Source organism: Theropithecus gelada, chromosome 7b, assembly GCF_003255815.1.
Source record: "Theropithecus gelada isolate Dixy chromosome 7b, Tgel_1.0, whole genome shotgun sequence".
Classification (NCBI taxonomy): domain Eukaryota; kingdom Metazoa; phylum Chordata; class Mammalia; order Primates; family Cercopithecidae; genus Theropithecus; species Theropithecus gelada.
Window position 1 is genome coordinate 34,695,817 of NC_037675.1, and position 21,416 is coordinate 34,717,232.

At 39.2% G+C, this 21,416-nt stretch overlaps 1 protein-coding gene across 6 annotated transcripts in view; it reads left to right on the forward strand.

Annotated features, from left to right (window-relative positions):
• NPAS3 (neuronal PAS domain protein 3) overlaps positions 1–21,416 on the forward strand; it is an 867,987-nt gene that overhangs the window by 734,418 nt on the left and 112,153 nt on the right. For all 6 annotated transcript variants that reach the window (XM_025392817.1, XM_025392818.1, XM_025392822.1 and 3 more), the window contains one exon: positions 5,862–6,036. In XM_025392817.1, coding sequence (XP_025248602.1) covers positions 5,862–6,036 — 175 coding nt within the window. The remainder of the gene's footprint in view (positions 1–5,861; positions 6,037–21,416) is intronic.

Consider the following 21,416-nt stretch of genomic DNA (forward strand, 5'->3'; position numbering starts at 1 on the left):
TATCACTTTATTATCCTTCAATAATATAAATGTGACCCCCCCCCCAAAAAAAATACAAATCCTGACCTGCTGTGGCGAGATAGAACTTCCACCTCATCCTGGGGCTGGATTTTCTAACCGGGATGTCAGGGTCTCTTGGGTAGATCTGAAAGCCTCACCTGGGAGTTTAGTTTCTGGGCCACTTACCACAAACAGAGTCCTCTCTCAGGAATGGCCTTTTATTCAGATATTGCTAGCATTCCCTAAGGGAGTGGAGCCTGGATACAAAAGGACTCCTGAGAAAGAGGTTGACTAGGAACCCCTGCGGTAACCTCAATGCCCTCAAAGTATTTTTTAATAGCAGCCTTACAAAAGGTTTATGACATTCTACCTTAAATAGGTTTTAAATGACCCTTTCTATTGATAAAAATCAACTTTGTATTGTTCCTAAGACTGAAATAGTCTAAAAGAAAGAAATATCTTGAAAACAGATGTATGGCCTTTCTTTATCAAAGTATTCTCTTAAGTTGTTCCAATATGGAGATAACTTACAAGATCACTGCCTACTCCTCATCTGCACCAAACCCCTTCAATCAAAGAAGCACTGAATTCAATGAGTTGCACTGTTAGTACATCACTCTAGTTAAAAAGTATTGCTCACTCCAGGGGGCCAAGCAAAGGCTATTGACATGCTTGCTTGATGTATGAAAAGACAAATTAGTCCCCCATCCTATCTACCAGCAGGGTACAGTGACCTGACATGGAAAAGTCAACTCAAACCACTGTATAATATATTTACATTTTTTTCCAGGAAACTTCAGATTTACCAAATCAGCTGTGTCTAGTGTGCAAATTACATGCAAGCTAACAGAATGTGAAATAAATTTGACAAAGGCTATGTGGTTTAGCTTGACTATAGGATATGCTGGATGGCACAAGTGACTATGGCTTGTCCTGGAGGAATCTATGGTAACACTGGGCAAAAGGCAGGAAAAAAAGAGTTTAAACAAAATGCTGTTTCTGGATGTGATTATTTATTACTTGTTGCCTATCTGCTGCCCCTGATGCATTCTCAGCTGTTTTGTAGTACACTAAGCAACGTGAGAGAGTAAGTTCTCTTCTAGAGTTATTCAGCTGGAGTAAAGTTAGACCAAGTGGGTGAAGTTGGAAACAGTCATGCTTCCTTCTTCTTCTGCTAGAGAAACAGTTCAAAGATCAATGGGTCTGTTATCTTGAGTTTCATAAACAGAACATGGATTTTTGAAGTTCTCACAGTTGCCTTAGAATGCCATTTGCACTAATCAGAAGAACACATTATTGGAGGGGGAAAGCTCTACTTTTCCATTAGATCGTAATTAAGGATTGAGAATAGGACCAATAATTAACATAAAATGAAATTTCTCTAAATTTCTACTATTGGTGATTTGAAGGGAGAGTTAAGAACAAATACTAGGCCGGGCGCGGTGGCTCACGCCTGTAATCCCAGCACTTTGGGAGGCCGAGGCGGGTGGATCACAAGGTCAGGAGATCGAGACCACGGTGAAACCCCGTCTCTACTAAAAAAAACATACAAAAAATTAGCCAGGCGCGGTTGTGGGCGCCTGTAGTCCCAGCTACTCGGGAGGCTGAGGCAGGAGAATGGCGTGAACCCGGGAGGCGGAGCTTGCAGTGAGCCGAGATCGCGCCACTGCACTCCAGCCTGGGCGACAGAGCAAGACTCTGTCTCAAAAAAAAAAAAAAAAAAAAAGAACAAATACTAATTTTTTTATGGAACTATGTTACAGATCAGATCCTGAGGACATAAGGGTGTGAACACTGGAAACTAACCAGTTAAACAGAGTTTTGCCATAGATTGGAAACAAGTGGATTATGAAAGATGGACACTATTCTCTTAAAGAGTTTCTTAAAACCTGTCCCTTCCTGGCACTCATACAATCCCATCCTCAGTTAAGCTCAAGGACTTAATGTGAATAAATATATTATGATGCTATATTATAATACATTTTAAGGAGTAAATAATGTTATCATTACAATGCCATTATAGTAACATAAAAGAACCGACTTAAACTTTTCCAAATCAAGTACAAGAAAATTTTTTTCAGGCGTAAATATCCATTCTTTATTCATTCAACAAAACATTTGTAATATAGCTACTAAATATAACAGACTAGTCCTAGTTCTCAGCAGGCACATGTTTTGGAAGAGGTGGTAACTGAAGATTTAAAGGTACCTAATTAGCATTGGATTGGAGCTCTATTTGTTTTTCCAACCTGAAGCCAACATGAAGTAATGTCTGTTCATCAAGCAAAAAATTCTCCGTCTTGCTGTCTGTAGTCTATTTTGAGGGACAGAATTTAGTGGCAGGAAACATGAGTTCTAGTGTGTCTCACCTGGTGAGTATCCATAAGAGAGAAAAAAAAATCAGACAAGGGTTTAGTGGGAAAAGTGGTGGACTGAGAATTAGACAGTTGGGCTCACAGCCCTGTTTCTACCACTAAACAGCTGGGTAAACTTGAACATGCATTTGAACTTCTCAGAACTGTAGGGCTTTTTCCCATTAAGTAAGGAGATGCTAAAAGATGGTTTTTAAGGTGTCTTCTGGCTCTAAAATTTCAGTGAAATGAAGTCAAAGCAGTATGAGAAATGTTGAAAGTGTTGGATACATGTAAGATGTGATGATAATGATGATGACGACTCAGGTGCATATGTAAGTTGACCTTTGTCTAATCCTACTTGTATTTTGGTTTAGTACACCTCCTTTAGTGCCTTGTTTTGGCCCAAGAGTTCCATGGGAAAACATCTCCAGCTCCAGGGGATTGGCAGTCTGCCTGCCCTCAGCCTCCTCCCTTCATGGTGCTCAGTGTTCTTTCCTGAATAAAGCAAGCTGAAGCACAGGGGAATTCAGAGGTCTCCCTGGCTGCCAGTGCTACTACCTGAGGGGTGATAGGTCAAGTGGGCTTTGAACCAAATTCTGTTTCCACCCTTGGCCTTTTCCAGTATTCAGGTTCTTTTGTAAACGGGACATGATCATACCAGTTCAAAAGATTGTTATGAGGATTAATCAAAGCAAAGCACAAAAATTAATACTTTTTGCACATAGTAGGTAACTGCCAGTATTGTTATTAAGGCTGAAAGCATGTATCACCCCTGCTGTACAGTGATGTCCCAAAGTGAGGAAACAAAGGTACACAATAATATACATTTCTTCATGTCATTCATCCTGATCCGCCAAACAGCAACAACAACAAGACGTGTTTGTGGTGCTTATTTCTCACCAAGTGATTCCTTCTGCATAGTTTCACTGGATTTTCAAAATTAGGCTGAGAGGCAGGTAAACCAAGTCTTGTTTTCTTCCCAGCTCTCAGGGCCACAGCCTTGCACCATTCCCAAGAAACAAAACTACAGGGGAGCATCCATGTGGAATACAATGTGGGTGGTTCTCCTAGGGCCCTGCAGAGCAGCAATGCTGCCACTTTTAGAAGAGGAAACTGAAGCCCAGGGAGGTTAAATTAATTGTCCAAAGTCACACAGCTGGGGAGGAAGATTCTGATCTTGAAGTCAGGTTATGACTCCAAGTAGTGGGGCTTTCCTCCACACTGCGCGGCCTTAACTACAGTATACATATAAACACTATGTTAATGTCAAACTCTCAGTGCCCACCTCGCCCTCATCATTAAGCTTTGAGGTATGTTGGAGGTATGTTGGTGGGAAATCCCATGAGGCCACAGGGAAAAAAAGTCCTCACCATGCCCTCGTGCTCTGTGGCACATCGATACTCAGTCCTGCCCTAGATGTGCCATACTCCAGACATTATTTTATGGGAAGGAAGTATCTGCACATCCAAGCAAATCAGGATGTGGAGAGAGTGGCCAGTTTCTGCTCTCTATAAGACTGGTTTACATGAAGATTCAATAACCAGCTCCCCTAAAAAAATCTATTTTATCTCCCATTTGTGTTGTCATCCTATCACAATCTATAGTCGGTGCCAAAAGGCACACTGAAGTATTAAAGAAAAAAATCAGTTGGAGAAAAGTGACAGAAATATTTATGAAAGTGCTACAATTGGACTCCATGCAAAACGAGAGTGACTTCCTCATATTCACTAATCTCCAAACAAAATAACCATCAAGAAATATTAAAACACACATTTTATTAGTTTCATTTAATTTCTTAATTGCTCAAAGTCAGTTTACCCATTTATTACTGTGTGAAGTGCTTAGAGGCAAGGCGCACATTAAAGGGATTATTTCCATGTAATCCCCCCCTCCCAGAGGGTAAGAGCTGATCACTGTGAATCCCTTTACGCTCTGTAACAATACCAAATGGAGGAAATGGGGATTGTAAAATGATATAGTCAGTGGTTGGGTGATACAGTAGGAGAGTGCAATTTAATAGCAAGAGAAAAGTACCTCATTTTCCGTAAAAGTTATGCAAGCCTTTTTCAGGAATAGCTATTAACCAAACTGAATTTAGCCTCCTGTTTTTCTGACTTCTACCTATGTTAATTGGTAGATGTTGAAGATCTGCAGCCTGTTAAGATGTTAATCAAATGGAGTCTGGGAGTAGATGTGATCATGTTACTGAGACTTGGAGTTCTGGGGACAAGAATTGCTCTGAGTATTACACTCTCTGTGACAGTTTTTCCACCGCCAGTCTTCCTTCTTGGCATGAAAGGGTGCGGGCACGCAGGTGGAATCTGGAGGGATGCTGGAAATTATCCTGGAAAGGGAAATGAGGTAGGCAGGGGTTCTAGGTAAATATCCACCAAGAAACTTGTGACAGTCTGAAGCTCTGGCAGCTTCCATGGTATGTCATAGCTGGCCTGAAACCATTGCACTCCAGAGGACCGGGAAACCCATTAGTGACCTGGGAAAGAGCTTTTGCTTGTCCTGTTGCTGACACATCTCTCCCTGTTGTATGTTAGGAGCATTACCACTATTCTTAGGAGATAAAACTTAGAGCATTAGAGGAGTACAGAGGTAAGGCCAGTCCTTACCAGCAATTTCTGCCCCCTCAGGCGGCGCATGACCCAGATGCAGGGGTCATGCCTGACAGCATTAAAATACTCAGTGCCTCTATTTCAGGCTGAAACAGTTCTGATATTTGATATTCATTCTCTGCCTTTAGAGTTAGCCTGATTCAAAGAGTACACAAAATAAAACATTTTTTTAAAAAGCCCTCAAGGAGATTTGTACTATGTATCCTTTTTAGATTGAAGGCAAAACAAGCTGATTGCAACAGAAAAAAAAATATGGCTGCTTCAGACCCCAGCTGACCTCTTTTATATGGAAAATCCCTCATACAATTATAGAGCTAATGAGTAATTTTTAATGAAAACATTATGCCTTTGCATTTATTTGTAAGCAGCCCTTACATTTAAATTTACATGGAAATCAGATGATATGTATAAAAACACATCTTGGAAATCTGTGTATTTTAAGGAAAATACTCGACTGCTATCTCTGGCTGTTTCTATAGCTGTTCCTATCCAAAACTCAAACTTCTCAATAAGAAAACTGTAGAATTCAGTCAATCATCTGGTTGACACCAAACATGCAAGTATTTGATGATGCGTGGATAAAACAGTTGAATACAAGGCAGACTCGTCCACATTTCACAGAATGTTTTGGCTTTATGCAAACAACAACGTGTAAGGAAAAAAAAAACTGAGCCTAACAATTGCTAAATAAATACATGTGAAAACATCTTTCTCTTTCACCTCAAGAATCCTTAAGTATTTGAAGATGAAGACAGAACCAGGATTGTTTCTGGGACCTGGATGTATTTTCTTTTCTACTCAGAATCTGAATCACTGTGTTGAATTTGAAAATGGAGAAGCCTATGTAATGCCTTTCCTTTCTACCCTTTCTCTCCCCCTCTAGGTGGAGCTGACAGGCAGCAGTGTCTTTGACTATGTCCACCCCGGAGACCACGTGGAGATGGCTGAGCAGCTGGGCATGAAGCTCCCCCCTGGGCGGGGTCTCCTGTCGCAGGGCACTGCTGAGGATGGAGCCAGCTCAGCATCTTCCTCCTCTCAGTCGGAGACCCCCGAGCCAGGTGGGAATTGCAAACCCAATGTGTGGGTTGGTGGGCAGGACCTTTGCCAAATGAGTGTGCTCAAGTTACCCATGTGAAGAGACTATAAATAGGTCTAAGGGTACTTAACAATTCCATGCAGCTTCCAGTCCCATGCAGTAATTAAATAAGGAAGAGATTTGAAAATAAGGAGACATTTTAATAAGTATAATCCAGAGATCTAATTTCAGTTGAACAATACATGTAGAAGGTACTAGTTCCTTTAGTTTCTCTTTCAAATTACTAGAGGGAAAAGCTTCCGATTTGGAATACCCTCTTCATTTTATTGTTACCATGGCTAAATGTAATGCATTTATTTATTATTCAGCAAAATCTATGGCAGAGGCATTCCAAATATTAGCTTGTGGAGAATTAAAAGTATTAGGGACTTGCAGAAATCTTGGTTTCTTTATTTTTTTTTTTAAGCATCAGAAGGTACTTGAAAGATGTGAACGATAAATTAAGGCTAAAAAGAAAACAGAAATGGCTACATTTTAAACTGCCTTTCTACCCTCAGTATTTAATTAGATCAATTGTATAGAGGAATGAACAGAGGTGACATTCCTCATTGGGATTCCTTCCAGGACTCTTATAGACTTTGCATTCAGAATGTTCCCATTTTCATTGTGTTGTACTGATGATAATTTAAGTATTAGGGGAAAATCCATTTATAAATTAAACAAAATGACTTGATATCCATCAGTCCCCTAGTTCATCAAGCTGTTCAAACACGGGGAAGATTGGCTGGTCGGCCTGGGTCTTCCGAGAGCGCTGGTAATTAGATCTGCGAAGGATTTATTCTTTGCTGATTGGGGCTTTAAATTAATTGAAGTTCCACATTTGTGGTTTTGTCCTTTTTGTACTTTTTTAGAGGAGATATTTCATATTCTTGTGTGGTGGAGTGCTTGGCCAAGCAGCAGTGGTTTAAATGTTAATTTTTCTCATGAGAAGTTTAAGATTTTTTAATGAATCAAGGCCTGATTTGAAGTGCAAAGTTGTATTTACTTACTTGGAAAATTATTTTTTCACTCTTCAAAGATGCTTGTACTTTACTTGATCTGTTGTTTTAAAATAGATTCGTAATACAAAAGCATTTTATTAGCAAGAAAAATAGAAAAACCTATGTTAAGATTAACGTTAAAATAACTCATCGTACTTCCAAGAAAATTATTTGGCCTGCCTAGAAGTAATCACAATGTTTTCTCACACAGAAGGAAAAAAAAAAAATTTGACTCTTGGAAGTATTTAATCCATTTTCCTCAGTGAAGTTAACTGTAGTTTCTAGGGCATTCATTATTCTTAGCATTGGTGATCATCCTTCTCCAGTGAGCCCCACACATGAGAAAAGAGAATATTTAAGATTATTCTTTACCTTTTAAAAATGAAAATATTTTTGTTCAGGTGGGGAAGTGATATATTCTTATACCATAACTCACTGACTTTACTGGGGAGATATGTCAGTGAGATAATTGGGACTGTTTTTTAGTCAATAGAATGTTCCTATCTGGGCATATTTGAGAAACAGCACATGCAAATGGTTTTCTACTCTTTCATCCTGATGTTGGATTGGAGAACCTCTTCCTCATGACTCAAACACACAGCATGACAGAATTTAAGTTTTAAGCCTTTGTATGAGGAAAGGTCTTAGAAAAGTTTGTTTCCTTGAATCACAAATGCTCAAGTTTGAAAGGATCTTCATGATCCTTTTATCCAACCTCCAACATACGCAGCCAACTCTCTACAGCAAAACCAGCAGGTAACCTTTCCAGTCTCTGCTAGATCCTGCCCCGATAGGAAGCTCATGAACTTGCAAGGCTGCCCACTCCCTTGTTGAGTAGTTCTCATAGTTATGCCTGACACGGAGCCCAAAGCTACTTCGCTGCAACTTCCCACTGATCCAAGGTCTGCCCTCTGGGACCACATTTCTGATTTACTCCTTCTTCCCTATCATAGCTTCTCATATATGTGAAGTCAGACACATCAGATCCCCCCTTCCTCCTGCCATCCTTCTCCTTTCCAGGTCAAACAGTGCTAATTCCACAACCCTTATTCAATGGCATGTTCCTAAGAGCCTCACCATCCTAGTCATCCTGCCCTGGCTGTACTTCCATTTGTAAGGAACCCTGTAAAAATATGGTGAAGAGAATAGCACAGCCCTCTAGATATATTTTGATTAGTGCAAAGCAGAGGAACGGTCACCTTTCTCAGGATAGGCTACTATGCTTCTCTTAATGCAGCCTAAGGTTAAGTTTGGTCTTCTCGGAAGCTAGATCATCCTGTCAATTCATACTGAGCTTGATGTCTCCCCAAATGCATGTTGACAGTGAGACTTTGGGAGGAAAAACAAATCCATAGCCTGTAAACCAGTTCTGCTAGAGTATCCTAGGCTAGAGTCTAAATACAACAGCAAGCCCAAATAAATATGTCAATATAAGAACTCTCATAAATCCCATGCCTTCTATGAAGCCCTAGCAAGCATAAAATAACCCTAGGTACACTAGTAGAACACAGTTCTTACAGATTATTACTTCTAGATTATAGGAGAATATATATCTCCTTCAACTGTTAACTCTCTCCTTTAAAGTTACTCTATCATTTAACATTGAAGTGTGATTGAAAAACACTATAAATTTACTTAGGTTTCCCTCACCAGCCTTCCTTTAGTCATCCTTGCTAGTGAGATTGAAAACTCTGCCTTCCACATCACTTAACTTGGGCTCATTAGCTACACTCACATAAGAAAGAGGCTCTCTTCCTTGATGGTGAATGTGACTCTCACCAGTAGAGAACATTAAGCTACCTTAACCTTCAAAGTCTGCAGTGCTGGTTATTTTCTACCTTTGGCTTAAAAAAGCAATTAGATTGGCTGCTCAAATACTGAAAAGCAGTGTAGGGTGCTACCTTGAATGAAATATCTTCACTAATGCAGATGATCGCTCCAAGGGAATTACTTTAAAAGTTCATGTCAGGCACTACATCACAAAGCTGCTTATGTTTCTTAAAAGCTGAAAGAATTTTAACAAGATTTCCTAATTCTTAATAACATGAAGGAACATTTTTGAAGACTGTTGTTCATTGCATCATAATCTCTTAAACTCTGATAAAACACAGATTCTTTTTAAAATAGTGGTGTAATTTAGTTGGAAAAGGGATATTGATATATGGTTATTATGAAAATGAAAGGACTATTAGGTATGGAGTTTTTCAGAAGCCCTGATGTGTTCAGCACAGCATCACCAAATGACTGAACTCTAAATAACATTTGGCATTATAATAAAGGAAATAAGTGACTAAACGGGCCTAAGAGGCAGTGATACTATGCCACAATAGGAATTCTGTGTCTTTGAACTGCCAGCCCTGAGATTGTCTTGTCCTGACTCAGGCTCAGGATAATGGAGGAGAAAAAAAAGATCCGTAGACTGTACAGCAAACCCAAATAAATATTTTATATGTATGCACATTTCTTAACAGTTTAGTCAATGTATTATCTCAGAGAAATCTTAAGTCAGGCAAAAGATAAATGAGTGGTGGTGTTTAAAATGTTATAAAGTCCGAGCGTGCCTATTTAGGGGTTGATTGGAACATTTTGGAAGAGACTGCCCTTTGCTGTCCTGCAGGCTCCTGCAGCATGAGAAGCACAGAACCTCTGACAAATGGCATTTGGAGGGTTTTCTTTTTGTGGATCTGCTTGTGCCTTTTCATGATTACTCCTAATGATTCTGCCATCTTGGGGTTATGAGTATTATCCTTATCTTTTTCATAAATTTCAGTGCCATGCCTTTTAAATGCTTAGTAAACAGAAAAGCAACTCCCTTAAAAAATCCTGGAGGAACTTTGAAACTCTTCCTGTGTTGAAGGCAAATAGTAATATTCCCTATATTAGGCTGTAAAATTGTTGTGTTTTACTCCTTCTTCCTTCTTAGTAAACAGCTTTATTTTTTCCAATTATAAAATTAATTCAGGCCCATTGCCAAAAATTCAGAGAATTCAGAGAAAAAGGAGTAAAGACCACCACCATCTAGAAATAACCATTATTCATATATATGCACTACGTACCCTCCTAGATTTTGTTTCTGGTCCTGTGTATGTATGTACATTTGTTGTGTGTTTGGTGGGGTTTTCTGTATTTCTTTCTAAATTAAGATTATAATGTATATGCTCCTGGTAACTAGCTTTTTCATTTTCACGTTTCTCTAAGATAAAATTCCCTTTCTGTCTCCAGTGGTTTGCTTGCCATCAGCTAGTGATCAGTTTCTTCTGTAGGACCCCTGTCAGGAAGAACATACCTGGATCCTGCTTCAGAGAGAACTCAGCCAGGGCAATGGGCTCTTGTGGCTTTTTGAGTGGATGTGAGCTCATAGAAGGGAAAATCAATACTGTACCAGGATTTAGACAATTTAGGAACATGCATGAGGCAGTACTTTGGATGATGAATAACTACAGCTGCATGGCTAACCCACTGGTTGTCTCAAATATGGGTTATCATGTTTTGTCTAAATTTTCAGGCAGAATCTAACCTGTTTTGTGGCATTAGGATCATCATTATAGTAGTATGAGCTTTATGCTATTATACCTACACTATGTTCCGAATGTTTTAAAGGCCAGCAAAATGGAAACAGTAGAATACTTGCCTGAATGGAAATAATCTTCAGTTTCAACTTATGCCTCTGTGCTGTGGTAAGTTGGTATCTATTCCTGATTCTACAGAAACAGGAGCTCAATTCCTCTGACATCATTAGATGATTTTCACAGTAAGTGGTATAATTAGATGAACAAATGTTTAGGAATAACCATAAAGAATGTAAAAATTTATCTGAGGATCAATGTTTTGTATTTAAAAACTGCTTGGATATGAGATACACTTGTACTTGTATGACTGAATTATTTACCATCTGGTATGTTGTTGTGGAGGGGTTTTATGTATTGGGTCAAGATTTCTATCAATGAACTGAATTTAGAAGTTAGGCAAGGGAAACCATCTTACTAACCCCACATCCAACCCGTCCCTAGACAATGTGACTGTATCTACAGCACTTTCTGCTGTACTGCAAATGTCAAACAGAAGGTGTAATGGATTTAATATTAGCGCTGGCCAAGGTGTTGAGGGAGCTGTTAATAATGTCACTCTAGTTATTGATCTGAAGCCTTTAAAAATCAGGGAAAAGTGAGAGATCCCCTACTGGGGAAAGGCATACAGTGACTGATTTTTATTGCCAATATATCTACATATAGAGTAGCAACTTTCTGGAATTATGTTATCACCATTAATCCCATTAATAACTGAGATTTTTGGAGTCATTTTATGGTGAGATAATATCATGAAGACTGCTCAGCATGCTAATACTTACTAAAAGATCGGACCAAGTTCTTTTATACATAAATAGAGCTCAAAATTCACATGGTGAGTACAGCATTCATACAAAGTGTCAAATGATAGAAAGTTCATTCACATTAGATTTATACTTGATGACAGAGTTGGAGCTATTGGAAGGGTAAGTGACAAAGAGTGTAGTCAGTAGGAAGAGCAATATGCTACTTTTGCCTCTCCAAAATTCTGAATACAAACAGTGTGGGGACTAACTTAAGATAGAAATGGATTTTGTTCAATTAGTGTTACCTTTTCAGGACATTGCTAATCCTTCAATCTGAATGGCAGTTTGTATGCAGTGAAATTCCTCCTTTCCATAGTCCCCAACTAATAAATGAAATTAAAATGTGTAATTTATGATGAATGTTTATCAAACTGTAAACACACATTTAATTTCTTTCCATATTCGTATACTATAGGCAAAGATAAATCCATCAGATAAAGTACCATAGTGATCTCTGATGGATTGATTTAAAATGCATCCCTACTGGTGCTGTAGCAATGATTGGGACAAGTTCACGATTCCCCCAAATCGGTCTGACTTCTGTTAATACCCAGGTGTGCCTGTACGTGGCAAATCTAGTAGTCAGAAGGCAGCCTCACTACTAATCCTTTTGTGTAACCCAAAGAGATCATCATTCAGGCATAAACACAACTTTTATCCAAAATTATCTATGTTTCTTAACTATGTCATCATTAAGAACTTACCTTCTTGCCAATCCTGAAATGAAGATGATGGGTGCACTCCAAAAGCAAGCCAGTGCTCTTACAAGGACTGCCTTGCCAAACCTAGAATGATTCTTTTGCCTCAAAAAAGCCACCTTGATGCAGTACCATTTTTTCATGAGCAAAGTAGGCTATTTTTAAATGTCACCTTTATCCCCAGCTAAGCTAAACAAGATCCCCTGGAACTGCCACAGAAGGGAAAAATATTCTCCATTGCTTTTTTCTGGTATGCAAGACCTAGGCATACTTATCACCTTAATTTGTGTGTGTTCACACTTTGGTGTACTTGTGTGTAAAATGAGAACATTTGCAAAGCAAACTGTACTTCTAGAATCTTGTCTGAGGGAGCTAAAGAGAAATAAAGTAAAATCTCTCCTTCCCACCAGACTCTCCTGGCCCAATAGCTGAGCTCCACCCTTCTAGGCCAGTTCCCAGAAGGCACAGCTGCAACCCCAGGAATCCATTGGGACCTAATTCCTTGACCCACGTGTTGATGACGCAACTAGCTACAGAAGGGCAGCCTCCCTTTTGTTCCCAGAAAAGATGTTGGATCTTGGCACAGTTCTGCATGCCATTCTGAAACTAACTTTCTCTTTCAAAATTTAAATCACAGTGGTTACAACTTAGAAAACAAAATACAGCTTTTATATAAATTAATACGATGATATTTGCAGGGTAGCAAATGTTTTGTTCAATAATAGAAGCACAGGCCTCTTATCAAAATATACAGTAGGTTCTCTCAGTTTATATGCAGCATTCTTTTTCCAAATCTTCTATTGAAGGTTTAGGAAATCAATTTTTTAAACCCATTATTTTTAACAGTTTTTCCATATAGCTTTCTAGGTCACAATTTTGACTTCTCTTTGCCAATAGTGGTAGGGATATATTTTTCAGGTTTCTAAAAGGAAACCCAAGACAAGCTGTTAATTATGACCTGTTTTTCCTCATTTCAAAAAAAAAAAAAAGGTGGCCGTCTTTGTCATTGGATAATTAAAAATTATAAATTCTATTTCTATAGCTCTTGCCTTGAACAAAGTACAAGTTATTTGCTTTTAATATATACCACTGCACAGAAATCTCATCCCTGTCCAAATTATACCATTCTGAATTCTTCATCTGCACTAAACAGCAGACTTACGAAGGATCAGTTACCTGGCATTGACTGAGCTTTGCAGGGTGCGCAGATCAGAAGAGGCAGAACTGGCTGGAAACCATTTCCACCCCTAGTGAGCAATTTACTCGTGATTGCTTGGGGAAAATACTGGAAATATTGCTTCTGTGTAAAGTTTGCAACTTCCAGTTGTCAGCTCTTTGCCAACAGTTATTCCCAAGTATAGCTTTAGCAACAACGCTTACCCAGGCCACTGTGATAATGGTTGGCATTCATATCCTCTTGGTGTATGCAGAGCACAGAAACCACTAATTACAGGAGTTAATTCACACCACATCCCTCTGAGGCAGGTCAGTGTGTTATCCTTGTCTTACAGCTGGAGGAAAAAGTGATGGAAATTCTAAGTGGCTCGCCCCAAGCTTCACAGGTTAGTTTCATGGCCAAGATTAGAGGAAAGGGTACAGTATTAGGGTTGCAGCAGGTGGGAAGCCTAGGAACTAGATGGAGAAAGAAGATAGGTCCCTGGTAGGAATTGAACCAGAGGAATTTTCTCCAAGGGGATTCTGAAGTTCAGAGAGAAACCTAACTTTCCTCTTATGCACATATTTCATTGTGCTGTTTTTTGTTGTTTTTTTTTTTTTTAAACAGTTTTTTTCTTTAAAATAAAAAAAATTTTTTTAATTTTTTTTTTTTTTTTTTTTTTTTTTTGAGATGGAGTCTTTCTCTGTCTGCCAGGCTGGAGTACAGTGGTGCAATCTTGGCTCACTGCAACCTCTGCCTCCCAGGCCCAAGTGATTCTCCTGCCTCAGCCTCCCAAATAGCTGGGACTATAGATGCATACCACCACACCTGGCTGATTAGAGATGGGGTTTCACCATGTTGGCCAGGCTGGTCTTGAACTCCTGACCTCAGGTGATCTGCCCGCCTTGGCCTCCCAAAGTGCTGGGATTATAGGCATAAGCCACCGCACCCCCTTTGCTCTCATTCTTCCATTTAAACACATACCACAGTGATCAGTAAGTACCATCTGAACACATTATAGGCACAGTTCAACCCTAAGTCACTTGGTCTGCATCAGCCATATGCCCCCCCAGCCAGGATCATAGCCAACATCACCCATGTACACTTGGCCTCTGCTCTGTGTTGGCCAACACTGGGCCAGATTCCGTGCAGTTTCTCCAGGCTGTGTCTTTCAGAGCCAGTCTTCCAAGGCAGGTGTGAGATGAAAAAGAGCAGGCAGAGCAGAGGAATGGTGTGCATCAGGAGGTGGACATATCCCGCTGGAGGGATCGATCTGCTCATGAAACACAATCATGGTTTCTTGGGACCCATGGGAAACACTGCCTATCTTCTATTAGCAGAAGAATTAGCTTGAGGGAAGAACTCATATCTTTTCTCTAGTTGTTATTAACTAGAATGAATTTTCATTCAAGATTCAGGCCCACTTGCTAACGGGGATTGTGTAGATTATTCAACCACCATTGACTGAATGTCCACCAGGTGTCAGACATACAAAACACCAAGGAAACGATGACGAGGCTCCCCACCTCCCAGGACCTGACCATCACGTGAGGGGGACAGATGAGTAACACAATGCGGGAGCATGGTAATGAGGATCAGGACACTATGGTGCGTAAGTAGGATAGCATCATAGCACACACCACCGCGGCCAGCAGTCTTGGCAGAGCTATCTCAGGCTTAAAACTTCAACCCTAAAATTAGTAGCCCAGAAATATTGCTTCTTTGGGAACACATTGCTTTGACGTGCCCAAACATATCAAAACCACGATTATAAGCAACTGATGGACATTATCAAGAGTTTGTTTTTGTTCATTTGTTTAATTAGCCTAAAAATTGCCTAACACTGCATCTGCTGCATGATAGGTTCACAAAAATACTAGTTCCTCTGCCTGTTGCTTTTTCTGGCTCTGCAGGAGTGTCCTGAGTAAGAAGTACCCCAAACAGCCTCCCTTCCATTTATATAGGGCAGATCTGACTAACTGAAATTCAGGAAATTCTAACTTTGGAAAACAGTACTGATGCTTTCAGCTTTGTCTACTCAAGGTATAATTTGTTGCAAATATTCTGATAACATTAATGATATAGTAATAGTTTTCATTATCTTTTACCTCTATGTTCCGATTACAGCAGCGAGCATTTATAAGTAATTTATTTTTCAAAATGGCCCTACACCAAGGTTAGAGATGGTAAAGAACTTGCCCCCACACCAGACCAGACACGGGACCCAGGGTTTGAACTCAGGCCATGTTTTTATTGTAAGCACTTTGCTGTGTGCTTATAGAGAACAGGAGAGGTAGATGTGACACCTTCCATTAGGAAATGGATTATTATTATAGAAGAGTTATCCGTAGTTGACAACTAGGGAAGAAAGGAGATAGTTCTGCTGTCCTCAATTGTGGCATAAATATTTTAAAGAAATCAGGGAGCAGCTCAATGATTGCAGACTGGCCTTGATGAGGGGGGATGACCTACATGGCCTGCATGAAAACCAACCTAAGCGCAAAAAGGTAGAGATGATCTCCCAGGAGACTCATCCCAGTAGCACAGTGGGAGTGAGCATGCTGCATTTGGGAGGCAGGAAGGAGCCCTGTCTTCCTCACTGAGGCAAAGGTGCATGCTTATCCAGAATGGACCCAGATCAGGGAGGAGCTGGGGTGCCAGGGTAAAGAATCTAAGATCCATGTGCTAAGTTCTGAGTATGACTCATTGAAGAGAGCAGTGACCCAATGAAAACATTATTTTATTAGTTATAAATACAAAAAAAAAGTTTAAAAGGAAACTTCTTTGAAGATCATATTTTACGAGTGCCCAAGAATTCCTGAATCCGTTAGTCAACGCGATTGCCGTTACTCATTGACTACTTGCCCATGTCAGGCACTTTGCTAAGCCCATTATTTTCATCACCTCATTTATTTCTCACAAAACACTATTGAAGATGTTATGATTTTTCCCATTTTACAGATGAGGGGCCTAAGAAAAGAACAGTTTTTTTTAATTGTAAAAGTCATACAGATAGAATTTGAACCCATGCAGGCTGGCACCAGAGCCCCCATACTTAACCCTTCCTCCAGTGTGCTTCTAAATAGCCCATCTAGAACCGCTGTCCAACCCCTGCACCTGAGACCACCAGCTAGGGATGCTTGCCATCCTTCCCAGGCAGTTCTATTTGAGTAGTCTTCCCTATAACATAGGAAACTTATGTTCACTGGACTTGATACTGGCTCATTTATTTTCATAAAAATGTACAGGATGGGTTGAACAGAGGAGACCAGAAACGAAAAACAAAAGTCATTTAAGAGATTATTTCTATAATCCAGAAGTGAGTGAGTAGACCTTGAGAAGAAACGTTTTTGAGAGGCCTCGCAAAGGAAGAAATGATGATTTGGAATTAAGATAACATTTAGAAAAAGAAATATGCCTGTGGTCGATCTTTAGCCAGGAGCTAATTATTAACGCTCTAGAAACTATGGAGGTCTTAAGCTTTCACACATGATTGGAATTGATGATGCCGTCTGTCCACTGTCACTTTTTTAAAATCAATGGGTAATAAAATTTGGAAAATTTTGAAAATTACAAAATTACATATGCTATTGATCATGAACTATTAATATGTAAATATGCTTAGAGTTCAAAGCTGTTCCTTTACATTTTATTCAAGTACATTGTATGTCTTTGGTAAAACATCAGTCTGCTAGCCAGTGCCTCTCACTCGTCAGAGGCTATCCTCTCCAAATAAAAACACTGACAAGAACATTCATAAAACTGATGGCAACAGAAAGAATTTAAAGTCTACTTACTCTCCTGTGCCCAGCCATCTCTTTATTAGACACAGCAGGGGTTGATGTTAGAGGGCAATAAAAAGTATCAATTGATTGCCCGAATTACTGTTACTCAAAATTCGATAGAAACTTAGTTGATGACTTAAAAGTGAATTTAAAATGTGACCAATATTTAGGAAAATACTTCCCATTTCACAGAACGGGAAATTTTACATTTCACATGTAAAAACATAGTTGCATGTCTATAGTTTAGATACACAAAACATTCATTCATTCTTTTGTTTATTCTTTACTCATTTAATTTATTGCAAATGCATGTGCCAGGCTTTGTCCTAGATTCTGGGATGGGGTAGTTACCAAAAATGTCTCTGCTCTCCCAGAACCTGTAGCCACATAAACCACCTCCCAATAGGAGTCAAAAAATTCTCTGTGGAGAGATTCAGTTAATAGAAGTCTCCATTTTATACACGGTAGGTAAATCTATGTATCAGTTTGTAATGAACCACTTCGTCTTCTCTGCTTTCTAAAATGCACAGCTGATGTAAAGTCTAACACAGCACTTCCGAAATACATTCCTCCTCATAACTGCTCTGCAAGATGAACTTTTTTTTCCCAACTCTTATTTTAGGTTCAGAGGGTACATGTGCAGGTTACATGGGTAAATTACATGTCACTGAGGTTTGGTGTACAAATGATCCCATCACCTAGGTAGTAAGCATAGTACCCAATAGGTAGTTTTTCAACCGTTCCCCAGAAAAAGCATTCCCCAGTTAAACGGCAAAGGAAAAAACTTGATAGTACATGTTCTCGCTGGAAATTAACAATGAATGTTAGCTTAGCGAAAATTTGAAATTCATGTAAAATCAATAAACCTATGTTTTGAAACTAGCCTTTCCCAATGTGTTTGACTGTGGGAAACTTTTTTTAAGAGAAACTCTTACTAATACCCCAAAAGCACATGATTGAGCACTGTACATGATCTTGTTTCTACTAGGCTGGATGCCACCTTCCCGCATCCATGCCATTCTCTTCCTCCAAGACCCACCGCAAGCAGAGTCACAGATGGGCCACTCTATTCCGAGGTTAAATTTTCCAGTTCATTTGGTAAATCTCCCAAAGGTTTCTCATCAGTCCTCAGGGTGCACTTCAAGCTTTCCCAAAAGTGAGCTCCTAGATGAATCTAGTAACTAACTGCCAAGTTTTAAGACAAGACTTGTCAACTCCAAGTTGCATGGTTTTTAGTGCAGTCCTAAGCTTTGATCTGAAGGCTCTCATATCTCTTTTCCACCCTGTCCTACCTATTCTTCATTTACATAGGCAGAGCACAAAAGTCTCTGGTGTTTTCATCCGTAACAGTACACCAGGAGATTTGGGTGCAAAGATATGATTGTGGCTGCCCAGAGCAGTGCAGTGGTGGTAATCAGTTACTGGGTTGTTCTGTCTGATTTGTAGGAATTCAGTTAAATTGCACTGCCTATATTACAGACTTTTAAAATCTGCAGTCTGGTTGACTTGCAGGTTACCCTAATAATTGAGAGTTACTGTATATGAAGATGACAATCCTGACTGACATTTTAGGACATACTCCTTAAGCTAGCTCTGCATCAGGTGCAAATTTATAGTACCTAGGGCCTTAGGACCAGACAGCCCATGTTGTATTCACCTCCTGACTCTGTCACTTACTACATATGTGACCTTGCTAGTTAATTAACTTATATGTGCCTCAGTTTTCCCATTATAAATGTTTAGCCCTCTGGTCTAGATTGGAGAATAATGTAGGAATGATCACCTGTTGGTTTTATCTGAATTAATATACTAACACATCTCATAAGACTATAATGAGTTTAATACATACAAAATGCTTAAAACAGTAGTACAGCACAGAGTCAGTGTTCAATTCGTATTATTATAAATTCTGTTGAACTGAGCATCCTCTTATTACCAAGTTTATTCCTTACGGAAAGGCTGGCCAGGGGTTGATAGGAAATTGGCATCTATGCATGAAAAGCTTAAATTTGGCCTTCACTGACACAATGCTCCAGTTACTTCACTTGAAGGGTCCAAATTCTATATGAATCGCAGTACCCAAAAGATATGCTTCTGAAAAAACACAGACCCACAGACATACCCACAGATACACACATACACCCTACAAGAGGTGCTTTTGTAAAGACTCCATTTAAGAGGAAATACTCTTCTGGTAACTGATAATTTACCTCTCCCTAACCTCTATAATGTACAAATTCTGTTTTGCAGATTCACATTTTTTGTATACTCAGTTTTCTTACAGCTTAACAGAGATGCATAATGCTTATTCTCAGAGGTCCATCCCACTGCTGCTAGCTTCAGCACACTAAGATACGCCTGCTGACTTCCCTTTTTCTAAGGCTAGCTTGGAGGCTGGCCAGTTCCACTTTAGAAGAGACCTTGATGTTAGTCTCCAAGGGTTTGCAGCTTCTAGCCCGGCCTATTAAAATGTGTTCTGGTTATAACCCAGTAATTTAGCTGATGAACAGCATATATGACGTACTTGACTGATATTTTCCCTTTTTATCTGGCTGGGCCATTGTGATATGACCACAGCTACAACGTGGGTTATGCACCATGAAAGACTAAGCAACCCAGAATTGGACATTGGGTCTCCACAACCTACGGCTCCTTTACTATCAAATCAGCTTTCATGAAGCGTTCCGGTCTGTGCTGGAGAATGGTGTGGCGGTACTCAGTATTGGTTTGAACTTTACGTGAATCAATTTATTTTGTGTAGGAGGACTTCAGTTCATCACTAATCTTGAGAACTAAAATGAGTGTAGATCTGGTGGAATGCATCTGTAAAAGCAAGAGAGATGCCCAAATGCCCTGGCCATAGGCACTATATATGGGCTTAAATAAATAAATTAAGAAACTCATTTCACATAGGCCACCAAGCAGTCATGAGATGTTAATGACTTTTAGTCACTGCCAACCTGGACAAAATTCAAGCCAATGACCTACGGGTGAAAGGCTCTATATATCCCATTACCAATCCCCTGAGCCATCCAGTCGCCCCTGACAAGGTATTTTATCATACCGAGTACAGTGCGGTACAATAGTCCAAATTCCTATACTGTCAGAAAATCTTCTACTATTTAAAATAAAAGAGACCATGTTAAAGAGAGGCAGAAACCCTAGTTTTTCAAATACAAGAGTCATTTCAATTAAAAAACATTTGGAAGAAGGAGACAAGTATGTATACACGCATATATAGTGTTGAAAATTTTAATTCTAGTATTTTTTCATCATGTTTACTCCACTGAATATTTGATTCTGCCTCTGGATATTCAGTAAACTGTCATATTTTGGAGTTCCATTAAAAAAGTCATTATTTTTAGTTTAACATTTGAAAAAAAATAAATAAATAAAACGGATTCGTTAAGCCCATGGTGCTTTCTTTCCTAGCTTGTTTTTAAGTGTCATAAATAAATGACTTAAACGTCCCACAAGACGAATGTGCTTTAATCATCTAATGCACTCATTTATCCTAAGCCTTAACCTTAGTCCTAAATTAAGTCTGTTGCAAAAACATAACTTCATCTAAAAACACCCATCAATCCTACATGGTTTTGATAAGCACATTTTAAAAACATAAACAATCAGACAGTTGTCAATCTGGGTGAAGCCCAGTTCCATTTAAGAGTTATTCACCAGCAGCTATATTTTACGCCCACACCACCAACAGAATTATAAAAAAGAATTGCTGGTATTTGGGCCTTTGCTGGGAGTTTATATTGTGAAATTGTGGGATGTGGAAGTACAGTTTATAAGAATACAAAATGAAACAAAGACTAGACAAAAGATGATCCTCATTCCAAATCAGATACATTCTGTTTTTGTTTTTGGAAAGTATTAATAATTTGACAGTGCTGTAAATACATTAAAATTTTATGATCCCATATTTAGTAAATTGCATGTCATGCCTTTGATTAATTTTCATTTGTTCATGGTCCTAAAAATCTGTCAAAGAATCTGGCTGCTCAGAGCTCATACATGAGTAATGATCACCGAAAGGTTTGGTGTAAGGAGAAATGAAGTGAAAATGTCATGGAATAAACACTTGACTAAATTGGGTACTTAATATCTCATAACTAAGAATTCACAGAATTTGGTGAAATCTTAGCTTTGACAGGTGCCCACTTTAATTTCAAATTAATTCTTATGTCTTTCATTTGCCAACGGTACAACTTTCACAGTAGGGCAAAGAAAACCTTCCCATTTTCCACTGGCTTCCTTGGGTTCTGTAGAATGATTACCACAGAGCCCCTTGGGGTATTGAATGCTTCCCTCAACCCCCAACTGGGGCTTTAAAATTTTTTAAAAA